We start from the raw sequence: 19,392 nt of genomic DNA, 5'->3' as shown, positions 1-19,392 counted from the left end.
TCATCTGACTTCATAATGTAAATGAGAATTTCCTGCAGAGCTACATTCAAAGAAAATGCATCTAAGTCAACAATATCCATTATGATGGTGTTCAATTATGGTCAATGGACGGTCAATTTACTTGGTTCTGACCGGATATGATTGCGAAAGTTGAAGTTGGAAAAGTTGATCTCCCGGTGTTGAGGATGATTGCAAAAGAGTAGCATGCTTTTATAATTGCCCCGCCCTTTTTATTGTCTTGATGAGCATCAGCTGCCACGACAAACCAGAGTAGTTTTGGCTCAACTATGCTCGGGATGGTGCAGCCGTCTGAATTCATATGGGGCAAGGATCTATGACACCGGACACAACATCTGCCCAGCATGCGGTACAACTGCCCTGCCAAGCCTACTAAATTACCTCCAGTAGATCAGTGGTTACATTCCATCGAAACAGCTACATTTCTAGAACTGGAGATAGACCCAGAGCCAGATTAAGCAGAAAAATCAATATACAAACATATAAAAACTGTTACAAGTACCTTAAGTAATATTATCCATGGACCTACAGTCCTTCAAGAGTGAATTTTTAAGTAATTTTTTCCATGGACCTACAATCCATCTGGCGTGTATTTTTTAACTCATTTTTTCCAACGACCTACAGTCCTGCAAGCGTGGATTTTTTAAGTAATTTTTCCAACGACCTACAGTCCTGCAAGCGAGAATTTTTAAAGAATTTTTCCCAACGAACTACAGTCCTCCAAGCGAGAATTTTTATAATAATTTCCCCCATCGAAATACAGTCAAGCGAAATTTTTTAAAAAAGTTTCTCCCAGCAACATACAGTCCTTCATGCGAGGATTTTTAAAATAATTTTTCCCAACGAACTACAGTCCTCCAAGCGATGATTTTTAACATAATTTTTAAAATAATTTTTTCCCAATGATCAAGCGTGACCAAGCGGCCCAAGCGTGGATTTTTAAAATAATTTTTCCCAACGACCTATAATCCTACAAGCGAGGATTTTTAAAGTAATTTTTCCCAACGAACTACAGTCCTCCAAACGAGAATTTTTAAAATAATTTCTCCCAACGAACAACAGTTCCCCAAGCGAGAATTTTTAAAATAATTTTGGCATAAGATGAGTTGAGCCGCTCAGCTCCGATCGTGATGAATTTTTTTTCATAGGTAGATCGACAATATACAATATATAATTTCTTTTTGGGAAATCCATACTTCCCGAGATATGGTCCTTTGAAGTTCAAAAATTCCTTAGGTTAAAGCCCAGCTACTAAGAAAAAAAATTAAATAAAAAAAAAACATTTTGTTCCCGTGCCCTAGATTTGCTCCTGTCCATAGGCCGGCAATTTAAAAAATGTACAATTTAAAGAAAAAATTTTAGCTGAGCGGCTCAACTCAACTTTCTCCATAATTTTTCCCAACGAACAACAGTCCTCCAAGCGAGAATTTTTAAAATAATTTCCCCCAACGACATACAGTCCTCCATGCGAGGATTTTTAAAATATTTGTCCCAACGACCTACAGTCCTACAAGCGTGGATTTTTAAAGTAATTTTTCCCAACGAACTACAGTCGTCCAAACGTGAATTTTTAAAATAATTTCTCCCAACGAACAACAGTCCTCCAAGTGAGAATTTTTAAGATATTTTTTGCTACCTTATTATTATTCAGCCGATTTGTTACTGTCTTTACCTCACCTTGGCCGGGCGCTATACATTCAATACCATCTTCAGTGATTGGAACTGTGGTATCATCGTCATCTTCCCAACGATTGGATACCAACAGTTTTGAAAAATGCTCTTTCCACATCCTGAACACACTACCTGTATCAGTTATCAAATTAAATTGCTGGTCTCTACAGGTGGTTGGTACAGATACTTTGATAGAATTTTCTATAGGCCTCCTTTAGTACATAGAAGTCCTCAAGAGATCTTCTGTAATCCATAGAAGACATCAAAAGAGCTTCTGTAGCTCATAGAAGACATTAAGAGACAGTTTTTAGTCTATAGCAGGCCAAAAGAGGTCACGTGGAAGGCCGCGGACTACGGCAGACCTTCTGAGGTCTATTTGGGATACAGAAGACCTTGTGAGGCCTTCCATGGATTACAGAAGATGTCTTGAGGTCTTCTATGGACCACAAAAGACCTCTTGATGTCTACACAGCCCTCTAGACAACCGAAGATGTGTTGAGGACTTCAATGCACCATAAGAGACCTGTTGGCCTTCTATAGACTACATAGGACTTATTGAGGTCTTCTATGGACTACAATAGGCTACTTGATGACTTCTATGTACTAAAAGAGGCCTTTTGAAGTCTTCTATGGACTACAGAAGACCTTTTGGGGACTTATATGTATAAAAGCAGACTTCTACCGACAAAAGAATATATTCTGAAGTCTTCTGTGAACTACAAAAGATCTCTTGAGATGTTCTATGAACAATAAAAGACCTCTGGAGGTCTTCCACGTGACCTCTTTTGGCCTGCTATAGACTAAAAACTGTCTCTTGATGTCTTCTATGAGCTACAGGAGATCTCTTGAGGACTTCTATGTACTAATGGAGGCATATAGAGGTTTTCTATGGTCTAGAGAAGACTTTCTGAGGTAAAAGAGCAAATGGAATAGTGGGAGTGTGAAAAAATCATTGTGTACAGGAACCAAAATAAAGTCCGAAAATTCTATCAAAGTATCTGTACCAACCAACTGTAGAGACCAGCAATGTAATTTGATAACTGATACAGATTGTGTGCTCAGGATGTGGAAAGAGCATTTTTCAAAACTGTTGGTATCCAATAGTTGGGAAGATGGCGATGATACCACAGTTCCAGTTCCTTAAGATGATATTGAATGTATAGCGGCCTGACAAGGTGAGGTAAAGACAGTAATAAACCGGCTGAAGAATAATAAGGCAAAAAAAAAATTATTTTAAAAATCCTCGCTTGGAGGACTGTAGGTCGTTGGGTAAAATTATTTTAAAAATCCTCGCTTTGATCGCTTGGTCACGCTTGGTCGTTGGGAAAATTTTTTAAAAGTTATGTTAAATATCCTCGTTTGGAGGACTGTATTGTGTTGGGGGAAATTATTTTAAAAATTCGCGCATGGAGGATTGTAGTTCGTTGGGAAAAATTATTTTTAAAATCCTCGCATGTAGGACTGTAGTTCGTTGGGATTTTTTTTTTTGAAAATCGTCGCTTGGAGGACTGTAGTTCGCTGGGAAAAAATATTTTTAGAATCCTCGCATGGAGGACAGCAGTTCATTGTCACGCTTGGTCGTTGAAAAATATTATTTTAAAAATTATGTTAAAAATCCTCGCCTGGAGGGCTGTATTTCGATGGGAAAAATTATTTTAAAAATTATCGCATGGAGGACTGTTTGTAGATCATTGGAAAACATTATTTTAAAAATCCACGCTTGGATCGCCTGGTCACGCTTGGTCGTTGGCAAAAATTATGTTAAAAATCCTCGCATGGAGGACTGTATGTCATTGGGAAAAATTATTTTAAAAATCTATGCTTGGATCGCTTGGTCACGCTTGGTCGTTGGGAAAAATTATTTTAAAAATTATGGTAAAAATCCTCGCATGGAAGATTTTTGGGAGAAATTATTTTAAAAATTCTCGCTTGGTGGGCTGTACTTCGTTGGGAAAAATTATTTTAAAAATCCTCGCTTGGAGGACTGTAGTTCGTTGGGAAAAATTATTTTAAAAATCCTCGCTTGGAGGCCTGTTGGTCGTTGGAAAAAATGCTTAAAAAATTTAAGCTTGGAGAACTGTAGGTCGTTGGGAAACTTATTTTAAAAATCCAGGCTTCTAGGTCCATGGAAAAATTACTTGGAGGACATTTGTTTCTTGGAAGAAAATACTGAAAACTCCACCGTTGGGGGATTGTAGGTCTTTGGAAAGAATTACTTTAAAAATCTAAACTTGAAGGTACTGTAGGTCTATGGAAACAATTACTTTAACAATCCTCGCTTAGATGACTATAGGACCATGGAAAAAGTTCTTTACAAATTCACACTTGGAAGACTGTAGGTCGTTGGAAAAAATTATTTAATTATTTATTTACTGTAGGTCGTTGGAAAAAATTACATTAAAAATCCACTCTTCGACGACTTTTGATCGTTGAAGAAATATTTTTCAAATATATTTTTCTGTAGCATAGTGTAAACATTACCGCCAAGCCAAAAACTGAATTTTCCTTTGAAATAAAAAGACTTTGTTGTGATTTCTCCATAGATTTGGTAAAACCCAATTAATGTCATGTGCAGAATGTGTCCAAGAACAAATATGTAATCAACTTTTCCAGTGATCTCCATTGTCAATTACCGCTAAGTACAGACATTGCCCTTATGCTAGATGTTCGTCCCATTAACGGGCAAAAGTCGTTAACATTTATCAATGTATAACTCAAACTTTGTGATGCTTTGGGTAATTTGAAATTCAACCCCCATACTAAAGTCAATATTATAAGAATTACTCCGACATAGTAACTTTATTTATTTGGAAAAAATACTTAAAAATCCACGGTTGGAGGACTGTATGTCGTTCGAAAAATTACATAAAACAGTCCACGCTTTGAGGACTGTGGTCGTTGGAAAAAATTACTTAAAAATTCACGCTTGGAGGACTGTAAGTCGTTGCAAAAATTACTTAAAAAATCCACTGTTGGAGGACTGTATGTCGTTGCAAAAATTTACTTAAAAAAGTCCACGCTTTGAGGACTGTGGTCGTTGGAAAAAATTACTTAAAAAAGTCCACGCTTTGAGGACTGTGGTCGTTGGAAAAAATTACTTAAAAATCCACGTTTGGAGGACTGTAGGTCGATGGAAAAATGACTTAAAAAATCCACGTTTGGAGGACTGTAGATTGTTGCAAAAAATTACCTAAAATATTCACGCTTGGAGGACTGTAGGTCGTTGGAAAAAAATATTTTAAAAATCCACGCTTGGAGGACTTTAGGTCGTTGGAAAAAAATTATGAAAACTGTCATTGATCCTTATATGATCCATATGCATTCGGACGGCTGCAGCTTCCCGAGCGTAGTTGAGCTAAAACTAGTCTGGTTTTTCGTGGCAGCTGACGCTCCTCAGGGCAGTAAAGGGGGGGGGGGGATGTTCTCCGAGGGCCGCATTTAGTCTCCACAGCAATTCTTATCAACACAGGGAGATCAAAATTATCAACTTCAACTTTCGCAATCATATCGGAGAACCAAGTAAATTGACCGTCCATTGAACACCGTGATACTGGATACTGTTGACTTAGATGTATTTTCTTTGAATGTAGCTATGCATGAAATTCCCCTTTACATTATGAAGTCAGATGAAAAAGTATTTCAACATAGGGGATATTTTAATTTCTCTTTGCTTGTAATTCTAATTCACCTCGTGAACTCAGATGGAAAAGTATTTCAGAATCGACAAAGTGGTCGAAAATAAGAGTTAGCGAATTATACAAAAAGAAGTAAACGTGCGACATGTTCCCATTCATTCATTCTCCCTGAATTTAGCTCATTATGGGCTCAGTGGGCTCGAAGCATATGTTTAAATTGAAAACGTGATAGAAGTATTCTAGAGACGAATTTTGCCCATTACACAAACATTTTGTAGGAAATATGATGTCATATAAATAATTACGGCAATAATTATCAGCAATTAGATATGAATCAAAAAATCATTAACAATAATTTTTCCGGACAGACAATTTTCTTTACTAATTTTTGTGTTTCAAATGCCATTTAATTGAAAATATTCAAGTGAAAATGTTGTGGTTAAAAATAATTTTTATTTTTTTATTTATCCAACAGCTGCATGAAATTCAGGTATATTTTAAAGAATTCTACATGTATTTTATCCTAATCCTCAATTCTATCTAATTTTTTTTTATTTTCCTTTCGCCAGGGCAAGAAAATTTCATATTCCCTTAAAATTCACAATGTAACCTGTGAAGTGTGTAATAATTGGGTGATACGTTACCACTGTGATTTACAAAATGTGACCAACAATTCGTATGCCTTTAATTTCTTCATTGCTCTGAATCGTCAATTGCCATCGAATACCGACGCAAATATCTTTGCTGATGTTAGACCGGCCGGTGGTCGTAAGGTTGTAAAATTCTTAAATATTAAAATGAACGTTTGTAATGCCTTGGGTAATATGAAAACGAATCCATTGGTAATGATATTTCAGGAGAAAATGATACTACACAGCAATCTACCAGCGGAGTGCCCAATTAAGGCGGTAATTTCACTGAATGTGTATTGTTTTTCTATTGGGGAAAACTTATTTATGTTCTATTTTCATTTTAGAATACTCTTTATAACATTTCCGATGTGATAGTAAGCCAAGATCTTATTCCTGGATATGCACCCAGCATGGATTTTAATGTAACCATTGCCTTTTATCAAGAAATAACTTATCTGGGAAAGGTATTTGTTCAGGGTTCTACTGAACGTTTAAATTGAGAAAATGGTAATAATAAATAATAATAACAGCAACAATGGAAATCTTTTTAAGAATATTTCACACTATGGAAAAAATTACTTAAAAAATCGACGCTTGGAAGCCCGTAGTTCCATGGAAGAAATAACTTACAAAATCCAAGCTTGGAGGACTGTAAGGCCATGGAAAAATTACTTAAAAATACACGCTTGGAGGACTGTCCATGGAAAAATTGCTTACTTTAAAAATCTACGCATGCATGACTGTAGGTCGTTCGAAAAAAATCATTTAAAATTCCACGTAAGGAGGACTGTAGGTCGTTGGGAAAAATTACTTTAAAAATCCACGCTTGGAGGACTGTAGGTCGCTGGAAAAAATGACTTAAAAATTCCACGTTTGGAGGACTGTAGGTCGTTGGGAAAAATTACTTTAAAAATCCACGCTTGGAGGACTGTAAGTCGCTGGAAAAAATGACTTAAAAATTCCACGTTTGGAGGACTGTAGGTCGTTGGGAAAAATTACTTTAAAAATCCACGCTTGGAGGACTGTAGGTCGCTGGAAAAAATGACTTAAAAATTCCACGTTTGGAGGACTGTAGGTCGTTGGGAAAAATTACTTTAAAAATCCACGCTTGGAGGACTGTAAGTCGCTGGAAAAAATGACTTAAAAATTCCACGTTTGGAGGACTGTAGGTCGTTGGGAAAAATTACTTTAAAAATCCACGCTTGGAGGACTGTAGGTCGTTGGGAAAAATTATTTTAAAAATTCCACGTTTGGAAGACTGTAGGTCGTTGGGAAAAATTACTTTAAAAATCCACGCTTGGAGGAATGTAGGTCGTTGGGAAAAATTACTTTAAAAATTCCACGTTTGGAGGACTGTAGGTCGTTGGGAAAAATTACTTTAAAAATCCACGCTTGGAGGACTGTAGGTGGTTGAAAAAAATGACTTAAAAAATCCACGCTTGGAGGACTGTAGGTGGTTGAAAAAAATGACTTAAAAAATCCACGCTTGAAGGACTGTTGGTCCTTGAAAAAAATTCTTTAAAAAATCTGCAGCGCAGTGTAAAAACATTACCATTATATTGATTTGATATCACATTAATCCATCACACTGCTTATTTTGTTCGTCCATTATGATCACATTAAAATGGAAATAATTAAATAACAATAATAATTTTGTCTACAAAAATAGATGATCATCAGTCTGTGTTCTGCTGAGTATTCAATTAAACTGTGGCATTTATTATAAACCACTTAAATAAAAATGTTGTTTTTAAAATTTATTGTCTATTTTACAATACAGCATTGTTTTAAGGAAGCCCAGGTAAAAACGCAGTTAAGGGTTAATTAAAAAATTCTAGTTTAATGCTAACCGCACACCCTTCTCTTGTAGGCCAAACCAAAAACTGAATTTTCCTTTGAAATAAAAAGTCTCTGCTGTGATGTCTCTACCGATTTGGTAAAACGTAACTATTGTCATGTGCAGAATTTGTCCAAGAATAAATATGTCCTCAACTTTTTCATTGAACTGCATCGTCAGTTACCGCTAAGTACAGATATTGCCCTAATGCTTGATGTTCGACCCATTAACGGGCAAAAGTCGGTAAAATTTATCAATGTAAAACTCAAACTTTGTGATGCTTTGGGTAATTTGAAATTCAATCCCATACTTAAATCAATATTACAAGAATTATTTCGACGTAGCAACTTTCCACTGTCGTGTCCCTTAAAGGCGGTAAGTTGGGGTGCATTTATGGATAGTTATTGGGTGTTTTTTTTAATTTATTTTTGTTTGTTTTTCTTACAGAATATCCTCTATAATGTAAGCAATATGGTAATTGATGATGCAATTATTCCCAGTTATGCCCCAACGTTGGACTATAATTTTACCATGGCATTTTTCGAGCAAAAAACTGAACTTGGTAAAATAGTTGCGAAAGGTTCACTTAAACGCGAAAGAAAATAATAATTATTAAATAAAAATGAATGATTAATTAATACAAATTACACATTTGTTGAATAAAGATATTAATATTGAATAAATCGAAATTTGAACATATTGCTAGTGATAACAAATCTTAAAACTTTGGCGGGCCTTCTCTCAATGGACCTGTGGATGTAAATTTTTTGGCATTCCACTCCTGAAGATTATGTTGTAGGATTTTATACAATTTATTGACACTTTTTAGGTTTTATTAACTTTAAAAATCTAAGTTTAGAAGACGTTGGTCCTTAAAAAATCATCGTAAAGATTTAGGTCCGGAAAACTGTTAGTCCTTGAAATGACATATTTATGTTTGCAGGACTGTTGGTCGGTCATTCATAAAAATTACTTTAAAAATCTGCGCTTGGAGGAGTCTAAATACTTGAAAATGTTGTTTTAAATCCAAGCTTGCAGGTCTGTAAAGCACTGACCAATAAAACGTGAAATTTAGGAGGAATCTCTTAGATAACTTAAGAGGCGGTATAAGTCGATAGGTTTACAAACTCAATAATGAGCGCCTGGTCGAGGTCTTTGGCAATCAAAGTTAGAAGAGATGGGGGAGAGACTTTCGCTGGGAAGATAAAGGGGATGGTACTCTATTTGACATGACAATCTCTTATTGGCTGACTGATTCCAATAAAATCCAGGAGGTTAAACTTCCAGGAGTCTTCCAAAAAACCCCGTTTACTGGATGACCTATGATTGAGGTCATCCAGAAAAACTTCCATAGGATTAAGGCAACAATTAATGTTAAGTTTGTTTTTCCGTTTGTAGCGCATGGAAATAATCACTTTCGACTCTATATGGTATATATATTCTCAATCAGGATAAAATTCTGTGTCGATATAGCCATGTCCGTCTGTCCGTCTGTTGTAATCACTCTAGTGTCAGTCATGGGCTATAGCGGCCCACGTTTTGATATAGCCCCCATATAAAGGTACCTCTAGATTTTCGGTATTTGGACGATTTAGGCAAAGTCTTCGAACGAACTACCTTTAATTTGACGTTTTGGGTCCCCAGAGGTCACAAAATATTTCCAAATTTTAGCTACATTTTTAATCCAAACTATCTGTAATTTAACATTTGAGGTTCTCAGTGGTCACCATACATATCCAACAAAAGTTGTCAACATACGTCTATGTTTTGATATGGCCCCCATATAACGGTATCTCCCGATTATCGGTATTTTGAGGATTTTAGCTGCATTTTTGGACCACAGAACGGCCCCATAGAACGGTACCTCCCGATTTTCGGTATTTTTAAGTTTGTGGCCCCAATATCTCAACGAAATGGTTGAAACTTGGTATTCAGTCTTCGTTAAGGGAATAGAACATTTCATCTGAAATTTGCCGTTTGGACTCGGCGATAAACTGTAGGTCCCACATCATTGAGCTAATATGAATCGGGGTGCACTCATTGATATGAGAGAAGTCTCTCTCTGTTATTATTAATATTAATATTATTATTATTATTATTATTATTATTATTATTATTATTATTATTATTATTATTATTATTATTATTATTATTATTATTATTATTATTATTATTATTATTATTATTTTTATTATTAATATTATTATTATTATTATTATTATTATTATTATTTTTATTATTATTATTATTATTATTATTAATATTATTATAATTATTATTATTATTATTAATATTATTATTATTATTATTATTATTATTATTATTATTATTATTATTATTATTATTATTATTATTATTATTATTATTATTATTATTATTATTATTATTATTATTATTATTATTATTATTATTATTATTATATTATTATTATTATTATTATTATTATTATTATTATTATTATTATTATTATTATTATTAATATTATTATTATTATTATTATTATTATTATTATTATTATTATTATTATTAATATTATATTAATTATTATTATTATTATTATTATTATTATTATTATTATTATTATTAATATTATTATTATTATTATTATTATTAATATTATTATTATTATTATTATTTATTATTATTATTATTATTATTATTATTATTATTATTATTATTATTATTATTATTATTAATATTATTATTATTAATATTATTATTATTATTATTATTATATTATTATTATTATTTATTATTATTATTATTATTATTATTATTATTATTATTATTACAGAAAATTTGTTCCATAGACCGAACTAAGAAAAGATCTACACTCCTCTCTGTTTTTCGCTTGACTTTTTGGAATACCGCGCCTTTCATTTCTTCATCCACTTGTATGCTCCATCCAAGCTTAGGCCTGCCGATTCTGCGTGCACTGCCATGTGGCATGTATTCATACGCCTTTTTAGCGCGTTCATCATCGCTCATTCTTACGATATGGCCTAGTTAAAGCAATCGTTGCATCTCGATACCTTTAACTATATTCATGTCTTTGTATAACTGATATAGCTCGTGGTTCATACGACGTCGATATTCACCGTCAACGCAAATCGGCCCGTAGATCTTTCGAAGAATTTTTCCTCTCAAAACACACCAAACACTGCCTTATCTGCTTGCGCAAGTACCCATGCTTCGGAGCCATACATTAGCACGGGTAGTATCAGCGTTTTGTATAGTGTTATTTTTGTTTGACGAGATGTGGTTTTGTTTCTAAATTAAATTACTAAATTACTTAAACCATAGTAGCATCTGTTGGCCAATACAATTCTTCTTCTTATTTCCCAACTGATGTTGTTTGTTGCGTTTATGGCAGTGCCGAGGTAGACGAAGTCTTTAACTACCTCAAAAATTATAGGTACCAACTTCCACAGTTGGTCCGAGCTCTTTGGACGTTTGCGCGTCGACACCATCAATTTGGTCTTTTCGCCGTTTACCGCCAGACCCACTTTCGCAGATTCTGCTTCGCCCTTCCTAAAGGTATCAGTTACTTCCCTTACTGATTGTCCCATGATGTCTTTGTCATCAGCATAAGCAAGTAACATGTGGCTATTGGTGTAAATTGTGCCATTTCTTTTGACATTTGTATTACCGTTTCCAGCAAAATGTTGAATAGGCCACACGAAAAGCCTTTCTCCCTTTCTGAAACCTCTTTTGGTACTGAACTGTTCGGAGAGGTTCTTTCCAATTTTAATTGAGGACCTAGTATCAGTTAAAGTTATCTTACAAAGCCGGATGAGCTTTGCGGGGATACCAAATTCAGACATTGCATGGAATACCTTTGATCGGAGGGGACCTTCGAATGCTGCATTATAATCGACAAAAAGGTGAAATGTGTCGATCTGCATCTCTTGGGTCTTCTCCAGGATTTGCCGCAGGGTAAATATCTGGTCAATGGTGGACTTGCCAAGTCTAAAGCCACATTGGTATGGTCCAATTATTTCGTTGACCATTGGTTTTAGTCGTTCGCCATCTTAAAGGCAATAGGGAGAAGACGTACGCCCCTATAGTTGGAGCATACAGTCTTATCTCCTTTCTTGTGGACGGGACACAGGATGCTTAGGTTCCAATCGTCGGGTACTCGTTCTTCCTGCCAGATGGAGCTAACTAGCTGATGCATACACCTTATCAGCGCGTCACCTCCGGTTTTAAACAGCTCGGCTGGTAAGCAATCGGCTCCTGCTGCTTTATTATTCTTCAGCCGTTTGATTGCTGTTTTTACCTCATCTTGGCCGGGTGGTATACATTCTATACCATCTTCTGGGATTGGATCTGTGGTATCATCGTCTTCGCTACTATTGGATACCAGCAGATTGGAAAAATGTTCCTTCCATATCCTGAGCACGCTACCGGTATCTGTTACCAGATTACCTTGCTGGTCTCTACAGGAGGATGTGCCAGTTCCCAAGCCATCAGCTTGATGTTTCACTCTTTGGTAGAATTTTCGGACTTCATTCTGGCTCCTGTACATCTCGATTTTTTCACACTCCCGCTTTTCCATCTCTCTCTTTTTCTACGGAAAAGACGTTTCTCCTCTCTCCTTTTCTCCCGATATCTCTCTCGTGCGCTACGCGTTGCTACTGATTGTAAAGTAGCTCTATATGCCGCATTTTTCTCTTCGGTAGCAGCACGACACTCCTGGTCATACCATGCATTCCTTTGTGGAGGTCTCTGGAATCCAAGTATGGATTTTGCGGCTGTTTGCATGGAGTGGGCAATATTTTGCCATTGTGTTGTTATGTTATCGGGACGAGGAGTGCTTTGATTAAGCAGTTGGGCCAGTTGAGTAGAATATGCTGTGGCTATCTGTTGTGATTGCAGCTTACCGATGTCCAACTTCCGTGTTGTGTCTGTTCGCACTTTGTGTGCTACGTTTAATCTGGTACGTACCTTTGCTGCAAACAAGGTAGTGGTCCGAGTCTATGTTTGCACCTCGGAACGATCGTACATCCAACACGCTTGATGCATGTCTTCCATCTATCACAACGTGATCAATTTGATTTCTTGTTCTTTGATCTGGCGACAGCCAAGTGCCCTTATGAATATCGAGATGCTTAAATCTGTTACTGCTAACTACCATGTTTCTGGCAGCTGCAAAGTATATCAGTCTCATACCATTGTCAGATGTTTCACTGTGTAGACTGAAATTCCCGACTGTTGGGCCAAAGATATTCTCCTTTCCAAATTTTTGCACTTCGACTAGAATAATTTGAATGTCATGGGCAGGGCAACGGTCATAAGATCTTCTATGCGCTCGTAAAATATATCTTTGGTCTGTTCGTCCTTGTCTTCAGTGGGAGCATGAGCGCAAATAAAGCTGATGTTGAAGAATTTTGCTTTTAATCGAATTGCAGCGAGTCTTTCATTCACTGGGGTTAAGCTGGAGACCAGATGTTTTAACCTCCGACCAACTACAAATCCGCAACCAAACTCATGTTTTACGTCATGGCAGCTATAATACAGAGTGTTACCTTTAGGTATTGTTGTGACGCCTTTCCCAATCCATCGTATTTCCTGTATGGCAGTAATATCGGCCTTGTACTTTTCAAGTACGTCTGCCAATGCGAAGACTGCACCTTCTCTATAAAGAGTGCGAACATTCCAGGTGCATATTCGCAGATCATGGTCCTTAAAACGTTTGCGGGGTTCGTCAACTTTAGAGGGTTTCTTTTTCTTTTCTTTCGTTTTTATACCCTCCACCATAGGATGGGGGTATATTAAGTTTGTCACTACGTTTGTAACTACTCGAAATAATCATTGTAGACCCCACAAAGTATATATATTCTTGATCAGCGTGCAATTCTACATCGATATAGCCATGTCCGTCCGTCTGTCCGTCTGTCCGTCTGTGGAAATCACTCTAGCGTCCGAACGGATTGACGTAGGTTGATGAAATTTTGGGAAAATATGTTATATTTACGTAGGACTTTTGGTATTGAAAGCGGGCTATATAGGTCCACGCTTTCGTATAGCCCCCATACAAAATGACGCGTGACGCGTCCGTCGTTTTAAGGAATTTTTAAGATATTTGGTTTATTTTACCACCGAATTGGTTGTAATTTGATACTTTGTGTCTCCAGAGGCCAAAAAATATTCCTACCAACGTTGGGCTATATAGGTCCACGTTTTGGTATAGCCCCCATATAAGGCCCCATTTAAAGTACGCGTCATTTTAATATATTTTGGATGTATTAGACCCATTTGACCATAGAATTGGTTGTAATTTGGTATTTTGTGTCTTCAGAGACCAGAAAACATTTCTACCAAAGTTGGGTTATATAGGTCCACGTTTTGGTATAGCCCCCACATAAGGCCCCTTATAAAGTACGCGTCATTTTAATATATTTTGAATGTATTAGACCCATTTGACCAAAGAATTGGTTGTAACTTTGCATTTTGTGTTTCCAGAGGCTAAGAAACATTTCTACCATAAAATGTTTATATAGGTCCACGTGTTGACATAGCCCCCATAATACAATATCTCCCGATTTTCAATATTTTGAACGTTTTAGCCTCATTATCACACCGAGATGGCTGAAATTTGGTATTTAGTCTTCTTTAGGCGTATAAAACTTTCCCCCAGAAATTTGTAGGTATAGGTCCACTCCATCATATAGCCCCCATAGAACGGTACCTTCCGAATTTCGGTATTTTGAAGGTTGTGGTCACATTAATCCACCGAAATCGCTGAAATTTGAGGTGGAGGGTATAAAAAGTTCGGCCCGACCGAACTTAACGCTTTTCTTACTTGTTTCATAGTAGGCTGTTTTTTCTAGAGGAGGGTTACTAACCCGACGCCCAAACCCAAGTTTTTAACGTTCTTATGGGTGAACACGCGCACATGTTAAATTACTACCTTTAACGGGTGTTAAAGGCAGTTCACAAGGTGACACCACGGGGAGGTCAGTGTCCTTGAGATGAAAGAGGGACCAAGATAAATCCTTGGCTTTGCCACGTTTAAACCGGTCAGGACCGTTCCTTGGTATCTTCCATCCGCTACGTCACCCTATTATTATTTATTATTATTATTATTATTATTATTATTATTATTATTATTATTATTATTATTATTATTATTATTATTATTACTATTATTATTATTATTATTATTATTATTATTATTATTATTATTATTATTATTATTATTATTATTTTTAAATAGTCAGGCTTAATCCCATAGTCGTTGTTTTAATATTTTATTAAAACAACTTCAATTTATAAGTGGGAAAAAATTGGTGATGTTTACCAAGGGGTAAGGCAGGGAAGACTATACTTTCAGATCTCGCCACAGATCTTCATCAGTTCCCTTGTTTCTCAACAAGAAACTTTTTATACCCAAGTGTCAATTGCCCGCTCAAATAGATACGTGTGCGAAGAAACACTTTGATCGAGAATTTCTTTGGCACTACCTAAACTCTAGCAATTTCAATTGCAAACAAAACCAAATCTTTCCCACTGCTATGCGTTTGTTGATTCTCAGCGAAAAACACATAACTAATTTGTTGGTATTGCATACTACTACAGCAATAAACAACATTTCGACGGTGCCTGGTCTCACAATTAGGAGGGTTGGCGTTTTTTTATTTGGGATGACAACTTCTATTTTGGATGTAGTCTAGTCAGCTGATTGATAACCATGTGTAGCAAGTTAGCTTGCCATATGTAAGATAACAAAGAGTGTTAAGGACCTCTCCATAAGATTGTATGGTTGATGCGTTTGTACTTTTACACTCTAGTCTAAGTAAGGTTAAGACAAATTATAATACCTAGGTCTTAAAATTACTTTACTTTAAATAAAACTATGCATATTAAGCGTTCGAACAAGCAACACGCTGTGTGTCGTTTCTTTAGAAATATCCCAGTTTATCAGTGACTCTTTCAAAAGTTAAACAACGTGTGTCGTTAAAGTGGTTAAATGGTGGATATGAATATGGCTTCCAGAAGAAGTGGTAGAAAAACGAAACGGAACTCTCTGCTACAATCCGAACTAGGGAATAGTGGCGGGCGCTTGTAAGAAGTGCAGAGAAGAGTTTCTCATTGCTATCAGTGCTCAATTATGGAGTTAATGGGAATGCTGGGAAGGGGAATATAATGGGCCTAACCAAATGTTGTGTAAAGAAGTTCCAAATAAATAAATTCAAAACATCATAAAAATGTTCCACGGCCGAAACAATTAAAAAAACGCATTTCATATATAATTACAGCAATAATTAAAAGCAATAATTATCTGATATTGGGTATGTATTTTAAAACAATTAACCATATTTTTTTCGAATAGAAAAATGTCTGTATTATTGTTTGTTTTCGAAATATCACTAAACTATAAATATTCCAGTGGAAATGTTGTGGTTTAAAATAATTTTTAGTTTCTTACTTATCCAACAGTTACATGAAGTTCAGGTATATTTAAAGACCCGCATACATGCTCCAAATTCAAAACCTATTTGACACAAATTTTCTGCTTTCTCCAGGGCAAAAAATTTTCATTTTCATTTGGAAAGGTATTTATTCAGGGTTCTATTAAACGCGTGATTTAGAAAGTGGAGAAAAATAATAATAATATATAACAACAACAGCAAATGAAATCTATTTCACTACCTTAAGTAAATTTGTATTGTATCGAACACATTAGTTGATAATTGTTTTTTTAATGGTAAGTTATAGTTCGGACATTGTGGAATCAGAAAAAAAATACTTTAAAAAAATTACTTTAAAAATCCACGCTTGGAGGACTGTAGGTGCATGGAAAAAATTACTTTAAAAATCCACGCTTGGAGGACTGTAGGTGCATGGAAAAAATTACTTTAAAAATCCACGCTTGGAGGACTGTAGGTGCATGGAAAAAATTACTTTAAAAATCCACGCTTGGAGGACTGTAGGTGCATGGAAAAAATTACTTTAAAAATCCACGCTTGGAGGACTGTAGGTGCATGGAAAAAATTACTTTAAAAATCCACGCTTGGAGGACTGTAGGTGCATGGAAAAAATTACTTTAAAAATCCACGCTTGGAGGACTGTAGGTGCATGGAAAAAATTACTTTAAAAATCCACGCTTGGAGGACTGTAGGTGCATGGAAAAAATTACTTTAAAAATCCACGCTTGGAGGACTGTAGGTGCATGGAAAAAAATACTTTAAAAATCCACGCTTGGAGGACTGTAGGTGCATGGAAAAAATTACTTTAAAAATCCACGCTTGGAGGACTGTAGGTGCATGGAAAAAATTACTTTAAAAATCCACGCTTGGAGGACTGTAGGTGCATGGAAAAAATTACTTTAAAAATCCACGCTTGGAGGACTGTAGGTGCATGGAAAAAATTACTTTAAAAATCCACGCTTGGAGGACTGTAGGTGCATGGAAAAAATTACTTTAAAAATCCACGCTTGGAGGACTGTAGGTGCATGGAAAAAATTACTTTAAAAATCCACGCTTGGAGGACTGTAGGTGCATGGAAAAAATTACTTTAAAAATCCACGCTTGGAGGACTGTAGGTGCATGGAAAAAATTACTTTAAAAATCCACGCTTGGAGGACTGTAGGTGCATGGAAAAAAATACTTTAAAAATCCACGCTTGGAGGACTGTAGGTGCATGGAAAAAATTACTTTAAAAATCCACGCTTGGAGGACTGTAGGTGCATGGAAAAAATTACTTTAAAAATCCACGCTTGGAGGACTGTAGGTGCATGGAAAAAATTACTTTAAAAATCCACGCTTGGAGGACTGTAGGTGCATGGAAAAAATTACTTTAAAAATCCACGCTTGGAGGACTGTAGGTGCATGGAAAAAATTACTTTAAAAATCCACGCTTGGAGGACTGTAGGTGCATGGAAAAAATTACTTTAAAAATCCACGCTTGGAGGACTGTAGGTGCATGGAAAAAATTACTTTAAAAATCCACGCTTGGAGGACTGTAGGTGCATGGAAAAAATTACTTTAAAAATCCACGCTTGGAGGACTGTAGGTGCATGGAAAAAATTACTTTAAAAATCCACGCTTGGAGGACTGTAGGTGCATGGAAAAAATTACTTTAAAAATCCACGCTTGGAGGACTGTAGGTGCATGGAAAAAATTACTTTAAAAATCCACGCTTGGAGGACTGTAGGTGCATGGAAAAAATTACTTTAAAAATCCACGCTTGGAGGACTGTAGGTGCATGGAAAAAATTACTTTAAAAATCCACGCTTGGAGGACTGTAGGTGCATGGAAAAAATTACTTTAAAAATCCACGCTTGGGAGGACTGTAGGTGCATGGAAAAAATTACTTTAAAAATCCACGCTTGGAGGACTGTAGGTGCATGGAAAAAATTACTTTAAAAATCCACGCTTGGAGGACTGTAGGTGCATGGAAAAAATTACTTTAAAAATCCACGCTTGGAGGACTGTAGGTGCATGGAAAAAATTACTTTAAAAATCCACGCTTGGAGGACTGTAGGTGCATGGAAAAAATTACTTTAAAAATCCACGCTTGGAGGACTGTAGGTGCATGGAAAAAATTAGTTTAAAAATCCACGCTTGGAGGACTGTAGGTGCATGGAAAAAATTACTTTAAAAATCCACGCTTGGAGGACTGTAGGTGCATGGAAAAAATTAGTTTAAAAATCCACGCTTGGAGGACTGTAGGTGCATGGAAAAAATTAGTTTAAAAATCCACGCTTGGAGGACTGTAGGTGCATGGAAAAAATTAGTTTAAAAATCCACGCTTGGAGGACTGTAGGTGCATGGAAAAAATTACTTTAAAAATCCACGCTTGGAGGACTGTAGGTGCATGGAAAAAATTACTTTAAAAATCCACGCTTGGAGGACTGTAGGTGCATGGAAAAAATTACTTTAAAAATCCACGCTTGGAGGACTGTAGGTGCATGGAAAAAATTACTTTAAAAATCCACGCTTGGAGGACTGTAGGTGCATGGAAAAAATTACTTTAAAAATCCACGCTTGGACTCTGGACTCTGGGTGCATGGAGAAATTACTTTAAAAATCCCTGCTGGGGGGTTTGCTGGGGTAGAAGTCATCTCAAAGATCTCATTGCTACTCGAAAGACCTCAAGAGATCTTCAGTTGCCTAAAGAAGGTCTCAAAAGGTCGTCTAAAGAAGACCTCAGTGCCTCAGGATATTTTTTATTGTCTATAGTAGGCCTCAGATATCTATTAAAGACCTCAAAATCTCTTCGGTCATCTAATAAATTATCAGTAGGTTTTCATTTGTTTGTAGAAGACCTTGAAAAGCCTTATGTTATCTATAGAATACTTGAAGTGGTCTTCTGTGGTCTACAGAAGACCTCAAGTGGTTTTAAATTATCTACAGATTATCTTAAGAGGTCTTCTGTTGTCTAAAAAAGGAACGCAAAACCTCAGGAGATGTTCAATTGTCAGTGAATCACCTCAAGAACGGTAGGTTTCTTGAGGTCTTTCACATACCACAGAAAACCTACTGAGATATTCTTGCATGACAGAAGAGCACATGAGGTCTTCTAAAGACAAGGGGTCTTTTGTAGACAATAGAAAGTCTGATGAAATCTTGAGATCATAGTCAGACAAAAGAGG

General features: G+C 36.0%; 2 protein-coding genes across 2 annotated transcripts; both read left to right on the top strand.

Moving 5' to 3' along the window:
* Positions 1-5,750: 5,750 nt before the first annotated feature.
* LOC141405823 (uncharacterized) lies at positions 5,751-6,478 on the top strand. The gene is made up of 3 exons (XM_073990562.1): positions 5,751-5,814; positions 5,894-6,232; positions 6,301-6,478. The coding sequence occupies exons 1-3, from the start codon at positions 5,755-5,757 to the stop codon at positions 6,454-6,456; spliced, it is 555 nt and encodes a 184-aa protein (XP_073846663.1). The 5' UTR covers positions 5,751-5,754; the 3' UTR covers positions 6,457-6,478.
* Positions 6,479-7,697: 1,219 nt separating this feature from the next.
* LOC141386871 (uncharacterized) lies at positions 7,698-8,399 on the top strand. The gene is made up of 3 exons (XM_073955772.1): positions 7,698-7,757; positions 7,827-8,168; positions 8,241-8,399. The coding sequence occupies exons 1-3, from the start codon at positions 7,698-7,700 to the stop codon at positions 8,397-8,399; spliced, it is 561 nt and encodes a 186-aa protein (XP_073811873.1).
* The last annotated feature ends 10,993 nt before the right edge of the window (positions 8,400-19,392 follow it).

The sequence above is a fragment of the Musca autumnalis genome, unplaced genomic scaffold, assembly GCF_047663935.1.
Source record: "Musca autumnalis isolate F117 unplaced genomic scaffold, ASM4766393v1 scaffold_5, whole genome shotgun sequence".
Taxonomy (NCBI): domain Eukaryota; kingdom Metazoa; phylum Arthropoda; class Insecta; order Diptera; family Muscidae; genus Musca; species Musca autumnalis.
Note: the sequence above shows the minus strand (reverse complement) of the source record. Positions and strands in the feature narration are given on the sequence as shown.

Bases quoted from the DNA above. Each gene is read 5' to 3' on its own strand.
- LOC141405823 (XM_073990562.1), top strand. From the start codon at position 5,755: ATGTTGTGGTTAAAAATAATTTTTATTTTTTTATTTATCCAACAGCTG. The intron at 5,815-5,893 runs GTATATTTTAAA...TCCTTTCGCCAG, and splicing joins AACAGCTGCATGAAATTCAG to GGCAAGAAAATTTCATATTC. The intron at 6,233-6,300 runs GTAATTTCACTG...TTTTCATTTTAG, and splicing joins CGGAGTGCCCAATTAAGGCG to AATACTCTTTATAACATTTC.
- LOC141386871 (XM_073955772.1), top strand. From the start codon at position 7,698: ATGTTGTTTTTAAAATTTATTGTCTATTTTACAATACAGCATTGTTTT. The intron at 7,758-7,826 runs GTAAAAACGCAG...CTTCTCTTGTAG, and splicing joins ATTGTTTTAAGGAAGCCCAG to GCCAAACCAAAAACTGAATT. The intron at 8,169-8,240 runs GTAAGTTGGGGT...TTTTTCTTACAG, and splicing joins TGTCGTGTCCCTTAAAGGCG to AATATCCTCTATAATGTAAG.